At 37.6% G+C, this 27,010-nt stretch overlaps 1 protein-coding gene and 1 long non-coding RNA gene across 4 annotated transcripts in view; one reads left to right on the top strand and one right to left on the bottom strand.

Moving 5' to 3' along the window:
* The window catches only part of shank2b (SH3 and multiple ankyrin repeat domains 2b), a 97,454-nt gene that overhangs the window by 14,592 nt on the left and 55,852 nt on the right, over positions 1-27,010 (bottom strand). For both annotated transcript variants that reach the window (XM_089127967.1, XM_089127968.1), the window contains exons 13-16: positions 26,521-26,634; positions 18,910-18,991; positions 14,159-14,241; positions 12,835-12,959 (exon numbers count right to left, since the gene is read on the bottom strand). In XM_089127967.1, the coding sequence (XP_088984093.1) occupies positions 12,835-12,959; positions 14,159-14,241; positions 18,910-18,991; positions 26,521-26,634 (404 nt within the window). The remainder of the gene's footprint in view (positions 1-12,834; positions 12,960-14,158; positions 14,242-18,909; positions 18,992-26,520; positions 26,635-27,010) is intronic.
* Positions 1-27,010, top strand: part of LOC148965065 (uncharacterized) — a 63,819-nt gene that overhangs the window by 15,040 nt on the left and 21,769 nt on the right. The window contains exons 1-2 of one of the 2 annotated variants that reach the window (XR_016150788.1): positions 14,229-14,558; positions 15,678-15,817. This is a non-coding gene — a long non-coding RNA (uncharacterized LOC148965065). Of the gene's footprint in view, positions 1-14,228; positions 14,559-15,677; positions 15,818-27,010 lie in introns of those variants that run through there. The other variant, XR_016150787.1, reaches the window with a different exon arrangement.

The following is a 27,010-nucleotide window of genomic DNA, read 5'->3' as shown; positions in this document are numbered from 1 at the left end:
TTATCCACAATGCTTTAAAATTTCCTTTTGTCCTTATGCATTTTCTTCACTTAAATGGTCACAATTCCAGAGAGAGCTGTCATTGGAAAGGCATCAAAAGGTAGTAAATCAAACTGGGGTTTAAATGTTTAAGTGGGACACTCAATCTGCCACCGAGCCGGTACTGGTGAGCTCAATTGCATTTAGCTACAGCAGAGACAATTTGCCAATGGTGATAATCGTTAATATATGGGCAACATTCATCACCAGATATTTTTTCATCATCACTTTTCAACAGAAGTGTAAAGTCCAATGGCTCCAATTCTCCAACTGGACTTAAATTCAGGGAGAAACAATTTATATTCAACATTTTTTTTTTTTTTGTACTGCATGATAGCATACGTTCCCAAAACTATTAGAAGAGGCTCTAAAAACTATTAGACATAAGTTACCAACTAACAAGACCACAGTTTGAAACAAAACTAGATTTTTTTTTTATTATTTTATGAAGAAAATTGAGTAGCACCTGCTTGTGCTATTGGTAAGCAAGGGCATTGCTATAGTGTTCAGAAAGGTTGCTAGGGTGTTCTGGGTGGTTGCTAGGTGGTAGCTTACTGACCTGAGGCAAAAGAGGCAAAGCAAACCCTCAAAAATCAATATATAATTCTGCCAGGCAAAAATCTGAATGAGTAGAAAAGTAATATTACACCAAACCTCAACATGACACATGATTTGACAATACCGATTGTCATTCCCTATCAAACCCTGACCCTAATGTAAGAGAACTAGCAATAGTTACAGTTGCCTTAGCAAGTAGCACTAATGACTACGATAAAGATGTTGATATGCTTTGATATAAATCGTCTCATAAAAGGCACTGCAGGCAAATTAGAGAGACACCCCTGCTCCTATGGCATTTCTCTAGCAAAACGAGAAACACCGTGACTACGAAACAGATCAGCAGAGAGAAAATGAGAGAGACAGGTTTGGGAGAGATCTTAGAGTATGCCTTTTACCGAAGAAAAGGTTACGTGAATAAGCTTGGGTAACCTAGGAAACAGCCGAGAGAGCCGAAGTCGTCTTCATGACGAAGAGGGCTTTGCTGCTCCTTTTATTCCATCGTGTGTGTTTGTGTGATTCATAAATGCTGCGAGCGTAATGGAGAGCAAGGGACTACGTATGTGAGCATATGCGAGAGAGATTGCCATTGTTCCAATTAAATAAAATTAGCTGTACACAAGTAAGAAAGCAAGCCGTAATCAAAGTGGGATTAGGAGTGAAAGGCCCACATTGAGGAATGTAAAAAAAAGTAACAGCCTTTAATGTTAATAATAGTTATCTTTTCTCCATACCTACTGTGATTTTTATACTGTGCATTCCAGAGGCACCAGAAGACAAAATAACGGTATTACATCTTAGAGCTTGACCTTATGACAAATGATGTAAATTTAGAGAGATTGAGAAGGAGAGAGAGAAAGCTCTGTGAATCATGAGCTGTAATCCCAACTCTGTGCAGATTTGAGCAGTGTTCTAGTTTTTGGTGAGTGCTGATGGAGGATGGCCACACATTTCCTAGCATTCTCACTGACCTCTAGTCTCTCAGCATGTCACACACTGGTAATGAGATTTGGGCTCATTTAGGAAGTGCTGGGACCAGATGTAGATAAAGCTCACAAAACAGCACAATCTCACCATGGCCACTTCATCTTGATAATCTCATTATGCCGAAGCAGAGCTAAATCCAACCAAGCTAAGCTTGAGCACAGGAATCTGATTTTTTAGTTGTTTTTGATACAAGGACATGGAATATGGGTCATTATTTATTCACCCTCATGTCGTTCCAAACATTTATGCTCTGTTTTTCCCTGAGAGCTAAACTGTGTAACTCTTTTAGTTTATTCTTAGCTAAAAACAGTTAGTTCTTTCAAAAATATATGTGCTCATTAATGTATATTTACTTCGTTCAAGTAATAAAGTATTCTCGTGTATAATATGCCATTGAAAATACATACGGGTAAGGGGTTCTAATGTCGGTCGCCATGTTGCCCCTCCATCTTGAAAGTACATTAGCCAAAGAGGGACATACCCGTTAATTCAAGCTTCGCCTTTCGCGTTTACGTTTGAGTTAACAATCATGGACGAGGTCGAACTGGAAGCCATGTTAATCTTGGACTACATTGGCCACCGTAGGAGTTAAAACGAAATCGGAATTGAGAGGAACAGAAACTAATCTTCACTGGATAGTCAACTAGATGGGAGTAAAAATCACACAATGTAGCTTTAAGATACAAAAGAATCATTTTGAAGACACTTCTTAAAGCTTTATTAGGAAAACTCTAAAAATGAACCTATAGCATCATATCTGAACTACTTATGTGTAAACTGAATTTTGGGAGAATGTGTAAACTGACCAATCAAAATGGATATGCAAATAGAGTAAAATCATTTCTACAAAAAAGCTTAACATGTACTGTAAAAACGCATAAGGATAAGAAAGGTCAGTAGCCAGTAAACTTTCAGATCCATTTGGTCCATTTGGTATTACATTATCAAGCCAGCTTGAGGTTAACACAGAAGGTGGAGGAAGATAGAGAATATATAAATAAACAATTAATTCATAACAGATGGATAGACACTTACTAGAAATGTTCAAGTTACTGAAGGAACTCCTCCTTGCCATAAATAATTTGAGCAGAGGAATAGTACACATTTATTTACAATTGTTTGTTGTAGTTCTATAGATAAATATATAGAAAAAGAACAGCATATGTGTCACGAGGGTGAGTGAATAATGATAGAATATCTGTTGAAATTTCTGTTGAAATATTCCTTTAGGAGTTAAACATGCTGATCCGAGTCTCTGTGTGTCACGAAACTGAAATCAGGTTAAAGACAGCTTAGGATGCAAAAACTGGAATTTGGAAGGTGCTCTTTTTACACACACATTTCAACACACAAAATGCCAATTCTAAAATTATCATTGATTATAACAGTTTGTGATTTCACGGTGCAATAAAAAACAACACACGGACACACAGATCTTGACTGATGGATGTGTGTGTCGTGTGGTGAGCATCCCACACTTGATTAAAATCTGATGAAATTAGCAGGCGGTTATCCTCTGCACAGAGTCAGCACACAGGATATAAACCATAAAACGATAAGCCTTCCATTTGGCTAATCAGATCAGTTCTGCTCAGGGTCGTTCTGGTCACAGTCTCAATACACACGTAAAAAAAAAAAACACAAAAAAAACCTCATAAAACAAATTAATTTCATTGCTTCTCTGCAGTCCCCAGATGCACCACACAATTTATGCTTGCTGTTCTATTCAAGGACCTTAGAGATTCTGTGTGTGTGTGTTCACGTGCTACTCATCCAACTTGAGTGTGTATGTGTGTGTGTCTGTGTGACAGAGAATCTACAGGGACCTCCATATTTCATGAAGGATGATTTTGTGTCACATCTGGTCACTTCCAGAAGAATAAAGATGTGTACTGCACTCTCACACACACACACACACACTCTTTTTACACATGCACTTACTGACACAAACAAGACGTGCATGCACAAGTACACATTCATATATATACTTGCACACTAAGCCATTATGTAACAGTCTATCCATGTTCACCCTTGTGGTTACATAATGCCACTCCGTGAACTAGGAGACCCCCTCCAGGTATCTCCACATAGACAGAAACACTAACCAGTAGTAACAGAACATCGAGGATGCATGGACAAGGGAAGGCTCTTACTATTTTATTTAGACCATAAAAAACAGGAACCACTCATCTACAGACCAGCAAAAAACATCTAAACTAATGTTATATATTACACAAGAAGACTGGAAAACATTATTTATGAGGGTTTTTGAGGCCTACAAGGAAGAAAAGGAATAGTCAAATAAAGTCTTTTTTCGCACAAAAAAGTATTTGCGTCGCTTGATAAACTTATATGAGCCACTGTAGTCACATGGAATATTTAAACATTTTCTTCATTGACTTTCTGGGCCGTCAAGTTTCAATCCCTTATGCAGCCTATGTAGCAGTAATCCACCTCTCAAATTTAATCAAAAATATCTTCATTTGTGTTCAAAAGACGAACAAAGGTCTTACGGGGGTTGGTACAGCATGGGGGTGAGTAATTAATGACTTAATTTTCATTTTTGGGTGAACTATCCCTTTAATACAGACATCATGAAACATCATGAAATTAGAAAATACTCCAAAAATGTCTTATTATGACTAGATAATTAAATTGTATATATATTATCTTATATTTTATATATAAGATAAATATATTAAATGTAATTATCTAGTCATAATATATGTATATATGATATTTAAATTATGTTATTATAATATACATTTTTAATTAAAAATAATTCTCCAAATTTTATATGCTTCAATCAATAGCAGGCAATAGATATGCTCAGTTGAAAAAATGTACATAACCATTTAATACTGTTGTAAGATAGCAACATAAACATAAAATATATAAATAAAGGTAAATATATATATATATATATATATATATATATATATATATATATATATATAGGCCTACTGTTTGGATTAGAAAAAATAAGCCCTGGCATTATGTGCTCCCAAAATAAGCCAAACCAGTCCAATGTTGATGATAATTTGATGAAAAAAAAAGAAAAGGAAATCACACATCCTTAATAAAACATCATACAACTCAACAAATCCACACAGTTCCCATCTCTTAATCCCCACGTCAAATCCACTATCATTACTAAACATGACCCAGCGCCAACATCACACTCTCTAATACGAACTAGAGAGCTCGCAATCTCTGCACCTCTGGCCTGATTTAGAGATTTACAGAAGATTGTCAGAGGGCAATCATCCAGCCCAGATAAAACTCTATCCTGTCAAATGAAATCTCCCTCTTCTTAGTACTTTCCAGAAAGGAGGGTGCTCTTTTGTCTTGAGTGGGAATAATTACGAAGAGTACAGGGGATCTGTACTCTTCACACTCAAACACACACGCACTAAAAACCTCATCCATTTTCCTGTCTGCATTGCTATACGATAGCAGCACATATCGGCTTGGCCTGGACCGCACTTATAGAAAGGTTACATGATAAGACCTCTGTGGTCAAGTCCTCTATTGAGGAGATTAAACGCAAGATAGTGTGAAAGACTCACTGAGAGTTTATAGAATTTCCATTAAAGATAAAGAGGCTGCCTAAACAGTTTTTGGAATAATAAAACCGAGTATAAAAATGCTGTAAACAGCATTTCTGGATGCCAGCTATGTCCTGAGTCCTGACACAAATAGAGAGAGTTAAATGGAACTTTACAACTTGTATTAAATTGAGATTGTATTGCCATGACATTTCTGAATACAAGTTTGTCAAATATTTTCATGGCTAGAAAGCATTTGTTCTGACAAAAATAAAAAATTAGTCACAATTTGGTTTAATGTCAATTTTCTTATTGCTACAACTGCCTGCAATAATTCTTTTTTTTTTTTAATCCTTGTCCCATTATCTAAACAGGAAGTAGATGGATGCCTGATGCATTTACGCATTGTAATATCCATAGAGCAAGTTTTACCATACAAATGCCATATTTTGTGGACACCATACCACATTATTACTTGAATGAAATAGTACCAAAATACTTGGGTGGATCATCATTAATTTATGTTTTAATAATGTCACAATATCAAGTTTATATGAATGTATAAATTACAACATAAATGTACACTTATACACCATTATCAGCACATTGAAGTAGATTCAGCTCTCATCGTCTCTAAGAAAATGCACCATTAATGCAGTGTCAGATTTTTACTTTCACTTTTTTGGAGTGAATAATAATTTACTGGGGTTTGAAATTTCTAATATTGACTTTATTCAAAATTATCAACAAATGCTCGTAAAATGATGGACAGCGATTTAGATTTTGCATGAGATAAAATCAAGTCAATTATTATTATTTTTTTTGTTGATGAAATAGTTCAAAAGAAAAAAGTATCATGATTTGATACTTGATACTCTACTTGATATTTGATCATGATACTATTCCATACCATAATTGAAACAGACACATTGTTTAAGGGACAGCTGCATTGTTTTCAGAAATCAGTCCTGTGAGCATCAACATCTCACAGCTTAGGAATTCGTAAAACAGGCTTGAAGAGATGGAATGACGAAAGCCAGTCTCTCAGGAGGAAACTGTCATATAGCATATTGCAGTTAAATTCAAGCCTAAACAACCATGAGAGCTAATTTCTAGCATGTAGAGCCATTCGCCACTGAAATCCAAGCACTCAGGTATTGGAATCCATCATGGAGGTGCATTTTTGTATCAATACAAACAGGAAAATAAATGTTTACATGCGGGCCAGTGCTGCACTCCCAGTGATGAAAAAAAACCTCAAACCTAGCTTTCATCACTGTGCTCAGACACAATGCTGGTGTCGTTGCTAGGCGACCGTTGCTCTGTGTTACAACATGAGACCAGGACCATCACATACACGCATGAGGAAGGTCAGTAACATCACCGGATTCTTCCGTTATTTTTGGAAATATTAAAAATAGCAAGATCTATTCCAAGACGTGAAACATAACGTCGCGTAAAAATGGAAATCGTGCAACGTTGCGGCAGTTAACTTTTTGATTTAGTGTCACAGAGCAAACACTATGTACTGCGCTATACTTGGTGAGGAGCAGGTTTTGGTGACAGGTTGTACGGTTATCAGGCCATGAGGATGCTTGCAGGCATCTCCTACAGTCCACAGACTTCCTCCCTGCTGGTTCTCTCTGTGCACAGAGAACATTCTGGAGAGAGAGCATTACTGCCGACGAGAGATGTCCAACCATCAACAAACACATCATCCGACCATCACATTCAATGCTAGCAGTTTTTTGAGCTACATAACCACAATTACATATTTTCATGACATTCAATACTTTTTTTTACCCCGTCAGCATGACAGTGCGAAATATTCACAAGGACCAGAAATACTTCAGTGCTGCTGCTTGTTTAAAGTTTTAAAGCAGGAGACGCATTTTGTGTCAGATTAGGCGTTATGTAAACGCAATGCATGTGCAAACCGTATCAACAAACATCCTACGTCCATAAAATAGCCTGTTTGAGCTGATATAATTATTAAAAAACATGCCATTATACGCCACATCCATGATATTCCAGCAGCTTGCACACTTTTTTTAATAGAAGTTGGTGAGCCCTGCAAATTCATTATGGGTCAGTAAACATCGATTATTTTATGGAATTGATAACTCATGCCCTGGTATACAGTATTAGATCTTATATACAGAAAAAAGAAGAGGGGTAAGGTGCACAAATGCGATCAGATGAGAGTAAAGAGAGAGAGAGATACTCATGCCCACACACCAAGGGCAAGTGGGTGTAGATGTATTTTCAGTAAATCCATCTTTCTATTTTGTAGCTTCCTGGTCGATCACTAGCGCTCTTCATAAGCTTCAGTTTCTTACAGAGTTTCTTTTAGGAAATAAGATTAATTCATTGACTCTCAGAAGCTTTGGGAAATGTAGGGGTATTTGCTATTAAACCTGTACAGTTAACAGAAGGTAAAACATATGTTTTTAATAGGGGTGTAACGATACACGTATTCATATTGAACTGTTCGGTACGAGGCTTTCGGTTCGGTTTTTGGTACGCCCTTTTTGAACCGAACGGTTCGTTGGACCCTTTTTCCTGCCGACCAAAATTTCTTTATTTCAAATGTAGGCACGTTGCACACTCATAATGTAAAAGACGCTGGCGTAACCACAACATTGGCCAACATCAAATGGCAAATGTAATGTAAGCGGAACGAAACTGAGCTACTCGTTATTGCGTGGTTGACGAACCGTTTATCAGTTTGGACCAATGCAGCGCGAGCCGATCTTGATCATCAGTTCTGTTACTACACAGCGAAATTCAGTAAAGAAAACATTCGAATTCGCCACTGAAGTATTGCTGCGAGATCTAGTGAGAAACATTCACATTTCTCCGTTATTAACGGATCAAACAGCGCTGGCGTGGAAACCAGAAACATTGTGCCATGAATGAACTATCCAGTGCCCACAGATCAGCAACATTCACCATGGATTTACTGTATAACACTACTAACTGTACGTTTGGCAGGAATAGTAGGCTATAACGCTTTCAAGTAACATCACGTCGGTTTTATTTTGACATTATGAATACAATTGCTGCCCTCAAATGTTAGTCTGAACTAAAATAAACCTTTGTTTATAACTACTACAATATTACATTTCATTTTGTCCAAGGAGCTGTTTTGTTTTATATGCTCCAAAGAAAAGTCAAGTATAGCTCCATAATTGCTCAAAGTTAAAAAAATATCATACTTTATGATGTTAGTTTTAATAAAATATAATTTAAAAAATGAAATCAAGGAAATTTCTCTGCCATTTCTTTCTTTTTGCTGTATCAAAAACGTACCGAACCGAACCATGACACAAGTGTATCGTATCGAACCGAATCGTGAATTTTGTGAACCATTTTGTGAAGCTCTTCCAGCTCGATTTCTTTGGAAGAGCTTTGCCTTGCTTACTCTATAAGGCTTGATTATCCCTGGGCCCTGACACATCTATACACCAAAGTGTGAGAGAGCAAAACGGCAGCGTCTTAACCTGATGTGGGCAGTGAAGCTTGCTTGGCTCCTGAGGGAGTGACGGTCAATATCATCGACTGGTCGATTAAAATGTGTTTATTGTTTTCACTGTACTCGTCGGGGGGTGGGGGGATGTTAGAATGAATGAATATATATAAACAAACGCTTGCTTTCGAAATGTTATTCTAACCTTTGCGTATTTTTACATTTTCATCTGAAAGTCACCTATAAAAGTGGTTAGAATGCAATATTGCATTTATATACACTTATGTTGTATATTTTATACACAACATAGTAGTTGAGTCAAACTTTTCAATGAAGAATTTTGATTAAAATTTATAAGACTACTATATATTTATAGCGTGTCACTGCAGTACGTCACCTACCTAGTGAATACAGAATTTGTCATTAGTTCAACATAGTTAACTAATTAAACTTCAACTCATAGCACGTTAAACTTCCTGCAAAATGACATCATTAAAATGCAGCTCCCATTGCTCCATCATAGAAACATTCTGGCTTAGATACTCTAAGACTTTACCGATTACCGTAAGGAGCTAATAATTCATGAAATCTTTGCCGCTCAGGAGAGCCAATCATATTCTTCCCCATTCTCAGCCCTTTCATGCGGTGCTGAGATCTTGGATCTGCTCTCTGTGCTTAAACACAAAGTGAGTGTTCTCTTGAATTTTGCATGCAAATGAACTTATTTTGCTGATGTGGAAAAGAGGACGATATTCCCAATGCTTTTCATGTCTCGTGGTCAGTCTCTGCTGAAGTGTCAGTTCAGCCAGAACGGAGGAGGCAAGACAGGTGTTTTGCAGATAAACTTCTATCATCGTTACATATTTATAATGGGATGGACTGGATGGTCGACTAGTCATCCATATACACTTTTAATGAGAAAGGATGCATTAAATCAGGGATGGGCAACGTCGGACTCGGTCCTGGAGGGCCAGTGTCCTACAGAGTTTAGCTCCAACCCTGAAAAAAAAAAATCACCTGGCTGTAACTTTCTAGTAATCCAGAAGACCTTGATTAGCTTGTGTCAAAAGTGTGTTTGATTAGGGTTGAAGCTAAACTCTGTAGGACAATGGCCCTCCTGGACTGAAGTTGCCCATCTCTGCATTAAATAGATCAAAGCTGACAGTAAATACATTTATAATGTTACAAATAATGTTCTATTAATCAAAGAACAAAGTATAATGGTTTCCACAAAACGTATTAAGCAGCACAACTGCTTTCAACATTGATAATAAAATAAACGCTTCTTGAACAGCAAATCATTAAATTAGAATGATTTATGAAGGGTCATGTGACACTGAAGACTGGAATATTTTTTTTATTTTATTGGATTATTGGAGTCCATTAATCGAGCTTTTATGCCTCTTATATTGTAATTATATATTACTATGTAGTATGTACCAATGTAGTATGTGCAATTTACTAATGCTCACACTCGGCCTTTCGCGTAGACACAATCAGTATCTCTCTCGCGCTGTCGCTCGCACGCAGACACACCCGGTATCTCTTGCGCACTTTCGAGCGCACTCTTGGACTCCTGTTGCTCGCACACAGACACACTCTTCTCTTATCATTCTGTGAACGGAATGACACATTTTAAATATCGCTCGATCACGCGAATTTGATCGTAGGAAGCCAAAATCGTGATCGTGATTAAAATTCGATTTACCATGCAGCCCTAATAAATTGTATTGAGTAATCAAATGTATAAAAAACTGAATAGTCTTCAAAGTGTAAATTAAATCTACATTTATATTTATTAAAGTTACAAATCAGATTCAGTCACGAGCAATGAAACTGACTGATTAAAATTAAATGACACAGAAAGCAGCAGGTTAATTAGGCTGCTGTCACTTTAAGACCGAATATACTGATCTAATATAGCCTACTGATACACATGCGCTTTTTTCTCAACTGTTTACGTTCACTTAAGACAAACAAATGTTTACAAGGATACTCACAAAGGCAGGCATTTTGACACAAATGAGTGTGTATTTGACCGCTCAAGACCGTTATTTCGATATTATCGGCCGATATTAAGCATTTTCCAAACTATCGGTATCAGCAGTTATAATGGCCGATAAATGAATATTTCAAAAATAAAATAAAAACGGACGAAACACGCTTGAACCATGTCATGAGTGTTGGAGTTTGTATAGTTTGTATAGTATAGTTTGTCCACCAGTGGGCACTCTACACCGTTCCTGTTGGCAACACTCGTTGAGTTGGTCACGAGATATACATTGCTTGAATAACAATTAAAAGAACATCCTCATCAGTTCTCTTGACTCAAATAAGTATGACAAAATTTGTGACTATCATGTCCAGTTTTTCTGCTGTTAAATAAGCCGAGAGTGAAGCGGAATTAGCTGGTAATAGTTACGTTGTTACAGTGTAGTTGACTGACTGTCCTTTTAACTTTTGACAATGAGACTGAAGTATTTCTTTAATAGCGTGTGATAGTTATAGCAATGAGACGTATCATCTCTCCTTGGCCTGTTATATTGAAAATGTATGTTTTACAATTTGCAGTATGGCGTAATCCATTGCTAAATTTTGGCTCATCATAGGCTAGCTAACCACAGCTAATGCCACTATCATCAGTCTGTTCCGTTGTGACAATAAAAGAAACAAGTTTCTTTTTAAAATGCATTATCATATTATTTTAGTTAAAACTCATAAATAACTACAAATACTGTAACTAATGTTGGGGAAATCTGTTAATGTTTTGTTGAGCGTTTCTGAAATAAAAAAAATAAATAAATATCGGCCGATATATCGGATTTTAAAGCGAAAAAAAAAATATTTGTATCGGTATCGGCCTTGAAAATCCTTTATCGGTCAGGCTCTATTAGTCTCTACCTGATGAGAACTTTCTACCGGTTAATCGTGCCTACCCGTAGATCACCTCTAATTCCTATGATATTGTTTCTTGTGCCGTTATCATTATAATTGTGCGCTAGTCTCTCCAGTTCTTTTATATTCCTTTCATGCTATTCTGTTATCTACGTATATCTATAACTATATATTTGTTGTTATAGCCACCGTCCTTGGTGTGAGTAGGCCTTAACGGCTGCTGAAAATGCATCTTTGCCATCACAGGAATAAATGTAAATTTTAAATATATTAAAATAGAAAAAAAAAATTCAATATTTCAACAATATTTCACAATATTACTGTTTTTATTGTATTTTGCCTTGTCGAGCATTAACAAAAAAAAACAAAAAACTTTTTTTTCTCAAAGGATTGCATACACCTCATTTTATTGCAAGATACATTTTTATTGCATTTCATCAAGGTATTTCTGATCACAAGAACATGTTCTCAGAATAAACCCAACCTGATTAAGGTATAGTGCTTGCTTATGACCACTAACGACAAGTCAGTTTTTAAACTATGTAGTTTATAGAGCCATACCAATAAGATAATATCACTTCACTAACCAAAACAAAATGTAATCTAGTAATAACCACAGGGTGGTTAAGAAGTGAAGTAGTCCATTTCAGCCCTTATCATGATACTTCTTTGCTGTCTTAGTTGCTTTTTTGACTTGGCAGATTACAAATCCAGAGTACCTCAGAGGCATTAAAAATTTACAACATCCAATAAATGCGAGATCACTCTCATACAACTATCAAATTCAAAGCCCAACTTCTAAAAAGAGTAATGATGGGTGATTACCGGCCTGACATTTTCAACTTTCGAATGAATTCAGAGTGTCAAGGTTACACCCTCATTCATTAAAATGAGAATTAAAAAAAGATAAGCAAGATTGCCAATGCAAAGGTTAGCCTTTTAAATGCAACCCAGACTAAAGAGCTCAGGAGACATCAGGAAACTGAGTTTCTGCACAGGACAGACCTCTATGCGTTCACAGCTTTTTCCAGGAGTGCTCATCTCCTGCGTCTCTAAGCTCCTCTGTCTCATTAAAGATGTAACCATGACCTTTCCTCATATTCACAAGCTCAGACTGTGCATAAACATTCTCTTGTTTGCACTAATGTGTGAATGATTCAGCTGCAAGCTCAAGATGAAGTCCCCTGTATGGGTTGGACATCACTCTTCCAGCTGATCCCTGATACCTTTCTGCCCCTTCAGCAAGCAATGGCTTTCGCATCATTCCAAAACACACACACACACACACACACACAAAAACAACACTGTAAGCTTATGGAAACGCAATCGTTTTCTTACCTCAATGAGGAAGTCGCCAGTCCTCAGGCCAGCTTTCCATGCCACCCCTCCCTCATCCACTGACTCCAGATACTGCAAAGCAGGGAACGCCGGGGTTGGAGTAAACTCCTCGATGGGGGTATCCGCTAAAAGTCCAGGCCAAGCCAGATGAGACAGAACCAAAGAAAAGACATTGTGAAAACCAAAAGACATTGTGCTAGTTTACTTGACCCAGATTGAACCTAATATTGGACCACATTACATTTAAATAAAGATAAAACATCTAATAAATATATAGTTAGGACTGGGATTTCAATTATATATATATATATATATATATAATGATTTATTAATAGCCAATGATTAAGCTTGATATTACTCAAAAACCTGCTGAAAGTAAAATTTTTCCATAGAATGATGTGAAAAGTTAAATTCCTATGAAAATGAGTGTCTGGTAGCCCAATGGATAATGAGTGTGGCTAAACAAGAGCATCTGGTCTGATGATACATGATGCAAGCTGCAATGCATCCATTCAACCAAATCAAAAATGAATGCAAGAGTTGGGACGTTTATATAACCAGAGAAAATGCATGCATGGATGTCACCGCTGACAGTGTGGGGAGAAGCACTGGTCTGGAGCCTGACAGAACGAGGGGCATCGCATGAGCTGATGCAGAAAAAAAGCCACAGTGCACCACTCGCAACTTCAAGGGATCTGTAGTGCACTAGATGTGTAGAAACTAAAAGCAGTGTGGGTGGGGGGCACTTTTGGTGTAAATGAATTCTTGCACAAGTAGGTAATGCACCAGATAATTTTTATGACATTTTAGTTACATACATTTCTATGAAGGATTTGCAAATGAATTAAATAATTTCACCACAGTAAGAAACAGCTGGAGTGTCAGGAAGCCCTGGAGACAAAGTGTCAGGAGAGTCCTAATGCAGTCCAACACAAGCCAAGCACATGGAGCAAGGAGTGGGTGGGGGGTCTGTGTTTACACTTCACAGATTTGACAAGCCCACTTAAATTCATCGCAGTCGAGTGGTGGTGGACACGCTGACACCAAGAGATGCATTAATTCAGAAGTTCTTGACATGGATGCAATTCATGCAGCTCAAGACAAGCAGACACATCAAATCATGTGCGCGCACGATGACGCGCTTTGAAATCAACATAAATGACGTTAAGTGAGGGGGTACAAAAAAGACAACACGGGCGAGGGATAAGAAATAGTGTGAAATGAAGGACCAACACCGTTTGATTCTCGGGGGTATAAAGCACGAAGTGATACACAGTCATGATGAGGCGGCGGAGACAACGAGGGGTCCGTCTTTTTTTCCTACCTTTCGCCCCTCTCAAAACGAACCCGAATCCCTCGTTATCCTTCTTCTGCAGCACGACCGTCTTTTCGTTGATAACGCAGTCGCTGTGGAGAAAATTCCGCGCATAACGACCGTTATTACAGCCTATCATCCTCATCATCGCAACCGCTGCGCGAGCGGAGTGATGCTTCATCCTGACAGGCGTCGGCTGAGCGGAATTAATCATTTTTGCGACGAAGAGAGCGATGTGACGAGAGTTGTAACCGTTGAAAAAAGCTCACCGCCGGCTTTATCTGTCGAAAAAGAAGCTGTGACACCGGTTAAGAAAGGCAGGGCCCGGTCGCCGGCGAGATAGCGTGTCGTAAGCGCGAGACATAACCGCCAGATGAAGGATGAAAATCACCAGAGGAAAACATGAGCGGTAATCTTGGAGAAATGGGTATGAGAGAGAGAGGGAGAGTGAGTGAGTGAGAGAGAGAGAGAGAGAGAGAGAGAGAGAGAGAGAGAGAGAGAGAGAGAGAGAGAGAGAGAGAGAGAGAGAGAGAGAGAGAGAGAGAGAGAGAGAGAGAGTGTGTGTGTGTGTGTGTGTGTGTGTGTGTGTGTGTGAGAGAGAGAGAGAGATAGAGAAGGGGGAAGAAGAATGTATGCAAGTGTGCGCGAGCGCGATCACTGGCCTTAACTGAACTAAAAATAATTGTATGTGTCCATTGTAGATTGGAATTGTGAAGAACCTGATCCTTATTTCTGGTGTTTAAAACGCTTACATCAATAATTCTTTAAGTACTTTTGGAATAATAAATATTAAGAAATCAGAATCTAATAGCACTTTTTGTATAATATTTAGACTCTAATCGTATTGAATGCCCTCAGCAGTCTGTCACCAAATGAAGATAATGCCAGATTTCTACGTCACAGATTTCAAAAATAATCAGTCTTTAAAATTGCAATTGTTTCAAAAAGTGTGGTACACTTTATTTTAAGGTGACATAGCACAAGAAACTAAACCAAAACCCTAACTCTCTAGTAAATACATGCAGGACTAGTTAATTAATATTAATTAGTACTTATTTGAGTGAGTACAGCGTAACTAAGTCAACTTATAATAAAGTGTAACCAAAAGTTTACACAGATTTTTTAATGAGTTTTCATAGACTTTTAGAGATGTATAAATGCAATCTAAAATTTGGTTCTTCTAACACATGTAAAAAAAAAAATTAAATATTCATTCATTCTGATTCATGCATTTAGATGACCTATTCCTTTAACACAAAGCCGCACAGTCTGCTCAAAGAAATCATTTCAAAAATCTTTCAAATACAATATGACTTGTTAATTCAATTAATTTTTGGACTGAAATGTATGTATTATGATGGTGGTTGTCCTGAATGACACATGTGTGACACTAAGTGTTTTCTCCTGCCTTGCACCAGCAGATCAATTACTGAAGGTGTTAGAAGGCACCAGAGATATCTAGAGATAGATAAGCAGTTTGAAAATGACAGCAATGAAAAGTAAATGTTCTCTCTTCTTCTCCCTGAAGGACAAGAGGGCTTGCCATCTTTTAGATGGAAATCAAGCCTGAATAGGCGCAGAATCGCTCAAACCGCAACGTCACAGACATCTCTCGGAAAGAGCTGGAGTCTCATTTCTCATCTGGCACATGAACTTTTTTCATATCAGGTATGGATTGTGGTCTGCGGCATTTCATTTGACTGAACCTTGTATCTTGACTGTGTCCAGAATGAATTGTGGAACACAGAAACTAAAATAATCACTAAAGATCAGCAGCTCTAGTTTGATTAATGCACCCAAAAAGATCTTGAAGTGTTTATAATCCCATAAAAACTTTAGCTGGCATATTAACAAAATGTGCTTAAGCTTTTGATCGCAAGATTGACCGACTTGCCTCACAGTCTTAAAACTATAAGATAAAGTCTCACTGAAATATTGAAAGCGCTCTGAGCTCAAAAGGTAGAGTGCTGACTCCTGAGGAATGATGCATGGTTGTCATGGAAACATAATCTGCTTTGAAGGGGACACTGTGGCGATGTCACAGAGCAACAAGGTCATTAATATCCTGGCCTGTTAGAAGAGGCTCAATAGCTTGGAAATATTATTTGCTCATAATTGTATTTGTACCTGTGAGGTGATTTCATTCCAAACACCTTTTGTTGACTCCTACACAACACATTCAGACTGTCCATCACGGACCAATATTTATACGCCAATGTGGATTAGCTATTTAAATCGTAAACCCATTCAGTCTTATCCTGCTGAAAAGTTTACACCGGTATCCATTGTAAATGTATAATATCTGGAGAATAAAATCAGTGTGTCTGGAATAGACTGACACATTTAACAGGTATCATACGTGTATCTGTGTCAAGTTCACCTAAAAGAACCTACGTCCTTCTGTACGCCTGTCACTCAAGCTCCCTGCAGCAGGAAGTAGCCTGCACTGCATTGCCATGGATTCTCTGTCTCCATGACAACCAGCTCCGAGCGAGGGGTGTGTCAGCTGGGTAGGAGTATGGTAGCCGGATGCGAGAGGATCTGTCTCTTTTTTTGTCTTTTAACACCCTGTGCCAAATGTGTAAAGTTCATTGTAAAGCAAAAAAAAAAAAAAAAAGAAAAGAAAAGAAATAATATTACACTTAAATTGCAGGGTTATTAGAGTTCAATTGCTTAAAATACTGTTTTAGTTTAAAATAAAAATATGATCTGAAATGATTTTATTGCCTTATAGACTCCACAGTAAACCAATGATTTGTAGCTAAAATCACATTGTCAAAGACAGGCAGTTTATGTCAAATTTGCAGATGTACAGCCACATATTATGACATCATAATGTCAAAAGGCAGATTTTTTTTTTTTAAATGCCATCAGAGTGTCTGCATCACGCAGTGATGACCCCTAGCTCAGGCGTTGCTTACATAACCGACCATTTAAAGAGTTTTCACACTCTTCAAACCATTTTCCCCCTGTGAATAACAATGTGCTTGTGCGGCGCTTCGTGTTAAATGAAAGTAAGGTGGCGAAGTTTTGGGAAATTATGTTTTTTGCGTAATGGGATGCGCAGGTAAATGGATGACTCGTGTTGCCCTTTGATACTCTGACAAGAACAACTATTAACTATATAGGCTATCTCTGACCATGAATAATTGATTAATGATCTTTTTTTATTTTATTCTTTGATCATACTTTGTAGATTATTAAAGTAAATCAAATAAATGAAGTAAATCAAATGCAATATATATATATATATATATATATATATATATATATATTTACTTTAAAACAGATCATTCTCTGGATTATTAATCTAAAAAGCATTATCAAAGAATAAAAAAAGTTCATTAATCAATAACATATGTTTTTTTTTTGTGTGTGTGTGTGTGTGTGTGCGTGTGTGTGTGTGTGGTGGGGGGGTTGGCTGAAAACAGACTGGCCAATTGTTAAAGGCTTAGGTAAATCTAGCATCAAACTATTAAAATTAGGCCATCACCCGGCCCAGACAGAACCTGCAGATTTTTCCTCAATTTTTTTTTTTTTTTTGTGATTCTGGTGGAAAATCTGCTAAATTTGTTAAACACATGTCTCAATCTGCTTAAAGGAATAGTTCACCCCAAAATTTAAATTAACCCATAATTTACTCACCCTCAAGCCATCCTTGGAGTATATGACTTTCTTCTTTCAGCCGGAGATATATTAAAATAATATCCTGGCTCTTTGCAACTTTGTAATTGCATTGAATAGTGTTTTTGAAGCCCAAAAAAGTAGCAAAAAAACACCCAATCTGGCAACACCAGCCAGTAGTGTCGCACCGCAGCAGCGAACGATGTGTCATTTGATCATTTAAATGGATTTTATGACGAGGTCGGTGAGGATGGAAAGAAATCTTACATCTCGGTGTAAACTGCCTGTTTCTGTGTAAACTGCCCGTCGATAAAATAATTGTTGTCTGTGGTTGTATATGGACTTATATGGCAATAATAATAATAATAAAAAGCTCGCAACATATGGAAAAAAGAACTATAAATGAACTAGTTAATTTCAAAATGTGTGAACTGAACTTTGAACTAGTTCATGTAGAAAGTGAACTTTCCCAACACTGGCTATAATCATTGGCTTCCGTCAATGGCTGTATACGTGAGTTCACGAGAGAGTCGAGTTCCGGCGAAAGTGTGAACTCTAAACTGACGTATGACGCATGCGTGGTGTAAGATTAGGTGAGAATTGATCACGTAACTTTCACGTGAACACACATACGGCTGTTGCCGAAAGCCAGTGATTATACTTCATAAAGTTTTAAATATTTATATTTTTTCTTATAAAAACCCATCGCTTCACTTCAGAAGGCCTTCATTAACCCACTGCAGTCGTATGGATTTCTTTTATTATGGAGCGATGCACTTTTTGGAGCTTCAAAAACTCAGGCAATATTTAATGACATTACAGACCTGGGAAGAGCCAGGATATTAATGATTGTGTTTGGCTGAAAGAAGAAAGTCATATACTCCTAGGATGGCTAGAGTGTGAGTAAATTATGGGATCATTTTCATTTTTGGGTGAACTATTCCTTTAATTAACCTTGTCAAGGCAAAACTAATACTAATACTGACACTGCAATATATTGAAAAAAATCGATCACTATCCTTGTCTGAACTGTAAATATGTATGCAATAGAGAACTCATTTAAAACTACCATCATATATTGAACCCGACACACTTTAAACAATGGTCAGATGGATTAGAAAAATGTTTGATCATACCTTGATGCATCAAAACTGTCATAAGATCCCACAGTGTAGTGTCGGAAGAGCTTCCTTCTCTCTGATCGGTCCGCCCGGGCATCTGTGAATACATATTCACAGACATTTACTTTAGATAACTCTAATTATGTAATATTTCAATGTTGCATAGTGGTCAGAATCTGTGCCACTGAGAAAGAGCCATAAAATTCATTTTCAAACATAAACAAAAAGTTTCCACCAAAATTCTAGTGTGACTGTGTTCAAGCACTAACCCACCGAACTCTGAAGACTTCACAACATCATTATCACTACTTTCACACCGAAGATAAAATGTGCAAAATGAATAAAAATAAGCTCCAGCATTTTTGAAAAGTACAGCAGATGTGATAAAGTGAGGATGTTCAGTGTAAAGGTTCGGTTACATAATTGCACTGAAAAAGCTGTCTAGTCACAAATTGGCCTTACTGTGTGCCATATGTCACATAGACCCAGGTGCCATTTTTTAAACATTTAGTCGTTTAGCCAACGCGAAGACACCAACTGTGCTCTAGAAAAGAATGAAATAAATGACAAAAGGTGCTTACCGTTTCACCTTGGCATACTGTTACTGAAAATCAATACCAGCATGACGCAAAAAAAAAAAAAAAATCTAATTTCTTGATCACATGCCATATGCTTACAAAGAATCCACAAATTATAACAGTCAATTCAAAATCTGCACTAATCTAACTATACCACATTACACATTTAATTGCAACCAATAAAAAGCCCTTTGGAAGACAGGGACCATTTGGCCCATAATGGAGCCAAACTAGACTAGTCCTCCGAGAGAGCTCAGGAAGGCCAAATATTGACTGCGTTTTATGAAAGGTACCAGGAAAAGAGCCAACAAAGCTAATGAAGATATTTTTTTATGTCGCAGAGATTAAATGTCTACACGGCATTATGGCATCCTGTTTGTACCACATTAAAACAACTTTCCGCAGAGGACTCGTACAAATGGATCAAACACAAAGAGTCGATTAATATCCAAATTCAATCAAATCACCTTGATGTTAAGCACGGCCCCCGAAGTGCACTTATAAAGATTGTATCTAGGGTGGAAGTATAGAGATTAAAGGGGGCACAACTGATGATAATAAAGATCCTGAGCAACCGTATACACATATTCATCCGTTAATGCGATTCTTAAGGAGTTTGTTCTGCAGGCTGCAGCTTCAGAAAAATGCACCATTTGTATTGTCCTCTGCGGTTCTGTTGATACACGATGATATCAGTAGTCAGGAGGCTGCGTGGGATTCAACACTTTCCCCTTCCAACCTACTCACTGGTTAGCTGTTAAAGTTACAGACGCTCAATTCTTTGTTGAGCTGAAGCGTTTTGATGTTCAAACAAAAGGAGGTTTAGATTCAACGCAAGACATCAGCTCTATCCTGTGACTGCTAATGTAAGATGTCCTCCCCATATGTCAGTGGTTTCAAATATATCAAAATCAAAGCATTTGATCAAAATGTGTCCATCTAGAGAGGTTAAAATTCATATGTTCATTACCAAAGAAAAAACAATCGCAGCATTAAAATACGGCTTTAAAATATGAATCATGGCAATTTCTGAAAAGTAAGCTTTTGGCACTCTACAACTTATTTTTTTTGCTGTCATTTTTGCCATTTATATAAAAACAAATCAAATAATATTGAGGTCAGACTGGACGTGCAATGATGCATTCCGTGAAATTAATAAACCAAAACTGAATCGTTTGAGTGTGCAAGTGAATCATCACACTCTGAGCCTTGACATTACCATTTATAGATGTGTTTTGTCAGGTTTTGCATTATGCAGTTGAGCAATACCTGATTTTACATCCATACACTGTAACTGAGCAGAGAAATTTAACACCAATAAGACACTGATGTTATAATTAATAGGATGAATAAAATGGCCACCGTGTTAAGTGCCATGTCTTTTTCGTTCTCTTTCTCACATCTTAATGGAACACCCTGTCAGTTTCTCCTTTAGCAGCTGTCGTCTTTCCAACAAAAAAATTTCTGGCATGTACACACAGAGCCACACGTACTTGACATGAGTGTTGTTCCTCTGTGGTCCGAACGAGGAAAAAAAAGTCTATTTGACGTGAGGGCGAGCAGCGATGACAGTTGCTACAACACCGGATATCAAATCATCATGGGTAACTTGCTATGTAAGATAGTAAGCAAGTAAGACTTGAAGGATGCAAAACTTTCACAGCAGCGTCAGAGCACACCACTGGAAAAAAGTAATAACTATAATATTCTGCCAGTCACTCTGAAGTTTTAAAACTACAACTTGACCACAGTTTCTCACTCAGTCTCTAGTGAATAAAACTAGTTTACCTGAAAAGCTAGAACATGTTTGAGAACTGAATTAGATGATAAAACCACCTTTTGGATAGTACCTACAATTTGTTTGCAACAAATCTGAAACGCACACAAAAAGTTACTACAAGTCATCGGCATGCACAATTACCTTAAAAAGCAACTGAAAAGACTCATTTGTGCTGAAAAAAACCACGAACGACTGCAACTGGAATTTTCTTATCATTCCTACACAACTGTCCACAATGCAAACATCAGCGCAGAGAGCAAAACATACAATTATTAGTCGCGCAAATCCATAATTCATCACAAACCTCCCGAGATTGCCACATCCTCAAATCAACATACCTCCAAAATGAACCTTCTTCCTGGATCTGCTAGTTTCGTCCATTGGTCCCCTTTAGTTCAACCCCCGAGTCAATCCGAGAAACACTCAATTCTCCTTGCCTGAGGGGGGAATACCACTTTTCTCGATCCCACAGGCCCTGATGCCTAACTTCCCATCTCCAAAAACTCTCGCGTCTCCTCGAGTGCTCGGGTGAGAGCTGACCATCAGCACCACACACATGGAGAAGAGAACCGTGGCATTGGAAAAGATGGTATGAAAGCGCTGTTCTCAGTGCCGTGAGAGGGAGAGAGAGTGTATGAGAGAGGGAAAAAAAAAGATGCCACAAAAAGAGAGAAAAAAAAAATCTTACCAAGGCCCACTCCTTAGCAACAGGGTTTGTACAGTGTAGAGCATGTTTCCATGGAAATATATCAATCAGGAATGTGCATGAGTGTTGCTCGGAAAGGTTCAAGAGACTTCAGCAGAATAGCCTACTTGTGCGGTTGCTAACCAGCCGAGGCTGCGTTTAACCATATCCGATTTTGAACACTGCACTAGATCGTCAACTTTCAAGGCTGGTCCGGCAGCGTATGGATGGGTATGTGATGAATTTTAGCCAAATGTTGGATTTTACCTACAGTAGAAATAAGAGCGTTTTGGGCAAAAGATGTGACTAAAATAAAGCAGAGAGCATCGCCATGGGAACCGAATTACTATTCTGTAAATCGATGTAAGAAATCCGCTGTCCTTGCAACTCTTTGTTTCACTCATGGCATGCACTGGAGTAGCCATGGATTTTAAGGCTACCAAACACGCCTCCCATCACAACGGAGCATTTCTCACCTTTTCACACCGCCATCCTGCTCGTTTTGCAACACTAGCAATGGATGCGCTTCAAAACGCCTCAGATGACACTTATACTAAAGATAGCAAGCATTTTCACTTCAGATTACTGCTAAAATGTGTGCGACTTGATCAACAACTTAATTATTGGCTATAGCATTAGGAATAAAATGATACAGGCAAAATACCTACACTGTAAAAAAATATTGTTGGTTCAGCTTAAAAAAGTAAGTAACCTGGTTGCCTTAAAATTTTAAGTTGATTTAACTGGAAAAAGTGAGTCAATACAATGAAGTAGACTAATTTAACCATCAGAAACTCAAAATAATAAGTTATCTCAACTAAATAAATTATTTAAGTTGATTTGACAAAAGAAAAAATGTTGAAAATATTTTTTTACAGTGTAGTTTCGCCACAGAAAAACATATTCAGGTCAATGGTGTGACATGCATTTTTTCATCACTTATTTTATTCAAATATACACTCAAAAAAATGCTGGGTTGTTTGTAAAAATGTAACCCAATGGCTGGGTTTGTCCATATTTGACCCAAAATTGGGTTAAAACAACCCAGCATTTTTTAGAGTGTATACATGGTTGCAATTCACACATACAATAGCTTAAACACACCTCCTCTAAGATGAAAATGTTTTCTTTTAATAATGAACATGTTTTTAATGTATGACCAACAAAGTCATGTTATGCAACCAATATGCAGAAACAAGGGGCAAAAAAACAACAACAGTAAATTATATCATAGCTAGGATCTCTAGCTATGATATAATTTATATATCATAGCTATGATATAATTATCTCTAGCAAGGAAGCAAGAAAACCTGTTTGAAAACATTTTTTTTTTCAATTAAGTTCACCAAAAACAGTTAGCCATACAGATGCAGAAGCACAGCAGGACAACCTCAAGGCAAATGTCATGTTCCATCATCTGACGGGTGAACTTAGATCTTACAGTCTGAGAGCTGAGTCAGCCAGACTCTCTCCCCGAGTCACATGGGCCAAAGCCTCTTGGCCAATGACAGCTGTCGTTCACCACACCTCCATTCTGCTCACCACATGCTGTCGTGAACAGCTCTCCATTTGTTTCATGTAGCTGCCAATAGCTGTCTTACTGTACATGGTCATAGCCAACAATCTGGACCACAGTAGAGAATTATCATTGAGATTTTAGACTAAAGTGTGACTGTAGATTAAAAACAGGATTTGGATAATAACGTTGTGTGTAATTACGTCAAGTGCGATGCAATGCAAAGCCTTTTACTACTGTTATACAGTGCATGCATAATTATTATGCAAGTCAATATTAATTCCGTTCATATTTTAGCACATTTTACCAATTCCAAACCACATCAATGTTATTCATATTAAGAAGGGTCATGTTTGAAGATTTTGTTCCTTAGCAAAGTCTCTGAGATCCAGACAACTTGTATTTCTGGAGACTCTAGGTTAAAGACAGTACTGGAAAATGGCGGCACTGGAGACTTTGTGAGACTGTGGTTTAAATCTTGGTTTAACACAGAATTCTTCACTTTAATAATTAAAAACTTTTGCAGTTAATATCTTTTCTTCTCAACCTGAGCATTTCTTGTCTGAATGGTCATGCCTCAATTTGGCAATGTCTATAGAATTGCAGTGTTATATTATACATAGTATAGCATTATATATCATTTATAAATGATTATATACCAATTTCACTTCAGTTCCAGTTTCAGACAGTTCACTTCATGTATACAGACAGGAGCCATCTTAGAAAACAGTCTCGATAAGTCGATCCCCGAACGCCGGTCACACAGTTCAGCTCACTCAGCACGACCTTCGTGGTTTGACTTGTCGTGACTGTTTTCCAAAGATGGCTCCTGTCTGTATACACGAAGTGAACTGTCTTTATAAAGAATCTTCTTATTAAACAGTCTGTACAAAGTTCTCAATGCTTCAGTTTGCATGTAGGGATCCTCTTTATGTTACTGTGTTAGTGTGGGGCAATTTTGAGCCTTGTTAGTGGTATAAACTAGCGATGTATTTTTACTTAGTAAATGCCGCATATACTAGTGTTATACACTAAACAGTTTTTAGAGATAAAACTCTATACATTCGATTATCATGAAAACAAATCTTAGAGAACGGTTGACTAGGTGCCGATGTTTTATTAGACCAAAGGTTCATTTTGCGCCGGAGTTCTCCTGAACCAAAGACAATTTCTCAATTTCGGTTTGAAATCATTGGTGTTTCTGACGTCACAAACTACCTTGTAAACAATCAGGTCAATGTGTGATCGTCAACGAGTGCATCTCTGAGCTGGTGTGAGTGAGTGGAGGCGGGGATACTAAATGAGGCAAAGGTTTAGAGTTACATTCAAGCTATTTTAAGGCGTGATCCATTTTTTTAAGGAAAATACTTTGAATCTTTAATTTTGCTGATCAAAGATGAGTTTTAAATGCTAAAATGATTGACTACAGGGGGACTTTAAGACTGATGTGGTTTGGAATTGGTAAAATACGCTAGGAAAAAAAAATATGATCAGACTTGCATAATGATTATGCGTGCACTGTAAAGGTTCGGATGGGTTTCAATGAAGAAAACATCTAAACGCCTCTATGACACTTGCACCACACACACATACAGGGCTGAAAAAAAAAAAACACAGAAGCTGCACTGATGTGGAAGGCATTCATTTGGCCCAAAATAACAACTCTCAACAGAATGTTGCCCCTGGCCCCTTCTGCCAATTTGCACAGTGAATGTTGAGTGCGCACACCACAGCTACACAACAGCCAATGATTGTACACACACACACAAAAAAAAATTTATCTAAATTTAACAAACATTTGGACTAGAGTAGTGCTTTGATTGCTGTTAATAGCATTTCTGTGCTCTGTCCAATTTGGACATAATGCACAATTTCTCAGGTGCTCATTCACAGCTTCGGTTGACGGATGAACTCGAGCATTTGATCTGAGAGGTGGACACGCATGTGCTTTGTGGCCTAGTTGCAAATGAACACTAACTGAATTAACAGCCTGCTATCGCCGCAAGGCTTCTCACATATTCTGTGGGTTATCAGAGCAATGGAGAAGAATAAAAAAGACAATAAGAGGAAGGGGGAAAGTTGTTTTCCCCTCACTGTATAATATGTGAAGAAGCAAACAATCATACTCACCTTCATGCTGTTCTGAATGCATGTGAATTTCTTTCTTCAGTAGAACACAAAAGTAGTAGTTTAGCAGAATGTTCATTCTGCTTATTTTCATACAATGAAAGTAAATGGTGACCAGGGACTGTCAAGCTCCAAAAACGAGAAAAAAGACGAGAAAAGTATCATAAAGTAGTCCGTTTGATTTATGTGAAGCCAAATCGAAACCATAAGAATTTCTGAAAAGACCAAAAATTGAATCAATCACTGATTATTAACCTTCATTTCAGCTCTGAGGTATTGAAACATATGCTGTGCGAAAACACTTCATGCTAAGTTTGACATCACTGATGCCACCATTGGTTCTCTCATTCCTTTTGTATACCAAAACATTCTACCGCTTTAGGAGATCTTGAATATAGTGCAATATGAATAAGGGGTATGGACTACTTTCATTGTATGAAACAGACCAGTGTGAACTGTTTGTTGAACAGTGTGATTCTGTTTTCCACTAAAGAAAGAAAGTCGCATATTTTGGGTTGGTTTTTACCCGACATGTTTATTCAGTGTTTGTTTTGTTTTGTTGGTGTGTAAAACGTTCACCCGGATCCGCCAAAACGACTAAAGATGCTATATTATTCAGGTCAGTAGTTGGCGATGTCACTTTGTAAAGAAAAACAGTTATACATACAGTATACGCATTACGTCACCCTTTTCAAGAATGTGCGTTTTTGTAATTTACACGGATACGTTAACAATGTAATTTTCAAAAACATGCACTTTGAATCCCGTTTTCAAATGTTTGCATATTTTTGGCCATTTTTAGTTGAAAACAGTGTTAAACGTACCTTAAATTGTGACAGAAATGTCAGTTTTGGGTGGACTACTCCTATAAGTTGCAATGTCAGTGAATGAGAACATGTTGAATGTGTGTGCTGGTGTGTATTTGTGTGTACACACTCACATGGCCTGTCCTCATTGGGTTTGCTTGGGATCTCTTCCACACATTCTGCTGGGAACCAGCCTACATTCCCTCGGGCACTGCCTTCCCAGAATCCTCCTTCTCCAATACTGAGAACTATAGAGAAAGTCAACAAAAAATATATATAAAACACTGTTCTCACGATTTACATACTGCATTTATTGTGCAGTCCTAAATATGACACCAGGAAAAATGACTGTAATAGATGCAGCTCTTTTACTATTCAAGATTATTTTGCTCATTCTCCGACTGACATTATAAGCACTTCACTACCGATGTGTAAAAATACACATGCCAATTATATATATCAGGCCTATGAGGAATTTATCCAGTGAAGTCTTTACTCTTATCCTCTGAAATCTCTCTAGTTCATCTCTTTCTGTTTGTGAAGTGTTGCTAGCTCCGGCCAGGCATCGCCTGGTGCCGAAGGGCAGAATCTGTGAATTCTTGTTCTCCATATGGCAGGAGAAAC

The sequence above is a fragment of the Pimephales promelas genome, chromosome 25, assembly GCF_988280905.1.
Source record: "Pimephales promelas chromosome 25, fPimPro1.hap1.1, whole genome shotgun sequence".
NCBI lineage: Eukaryota > Metazoa > Chordata > Actinopteri > Cypriniformes > Leuciscidae > Pimephales > Pimephales promelas.
The sequence above is the reverse complement of the archived record's forward strand: the minus strand, read 5'-3'. Positions and strand labels throughout refer to the sequence as shown.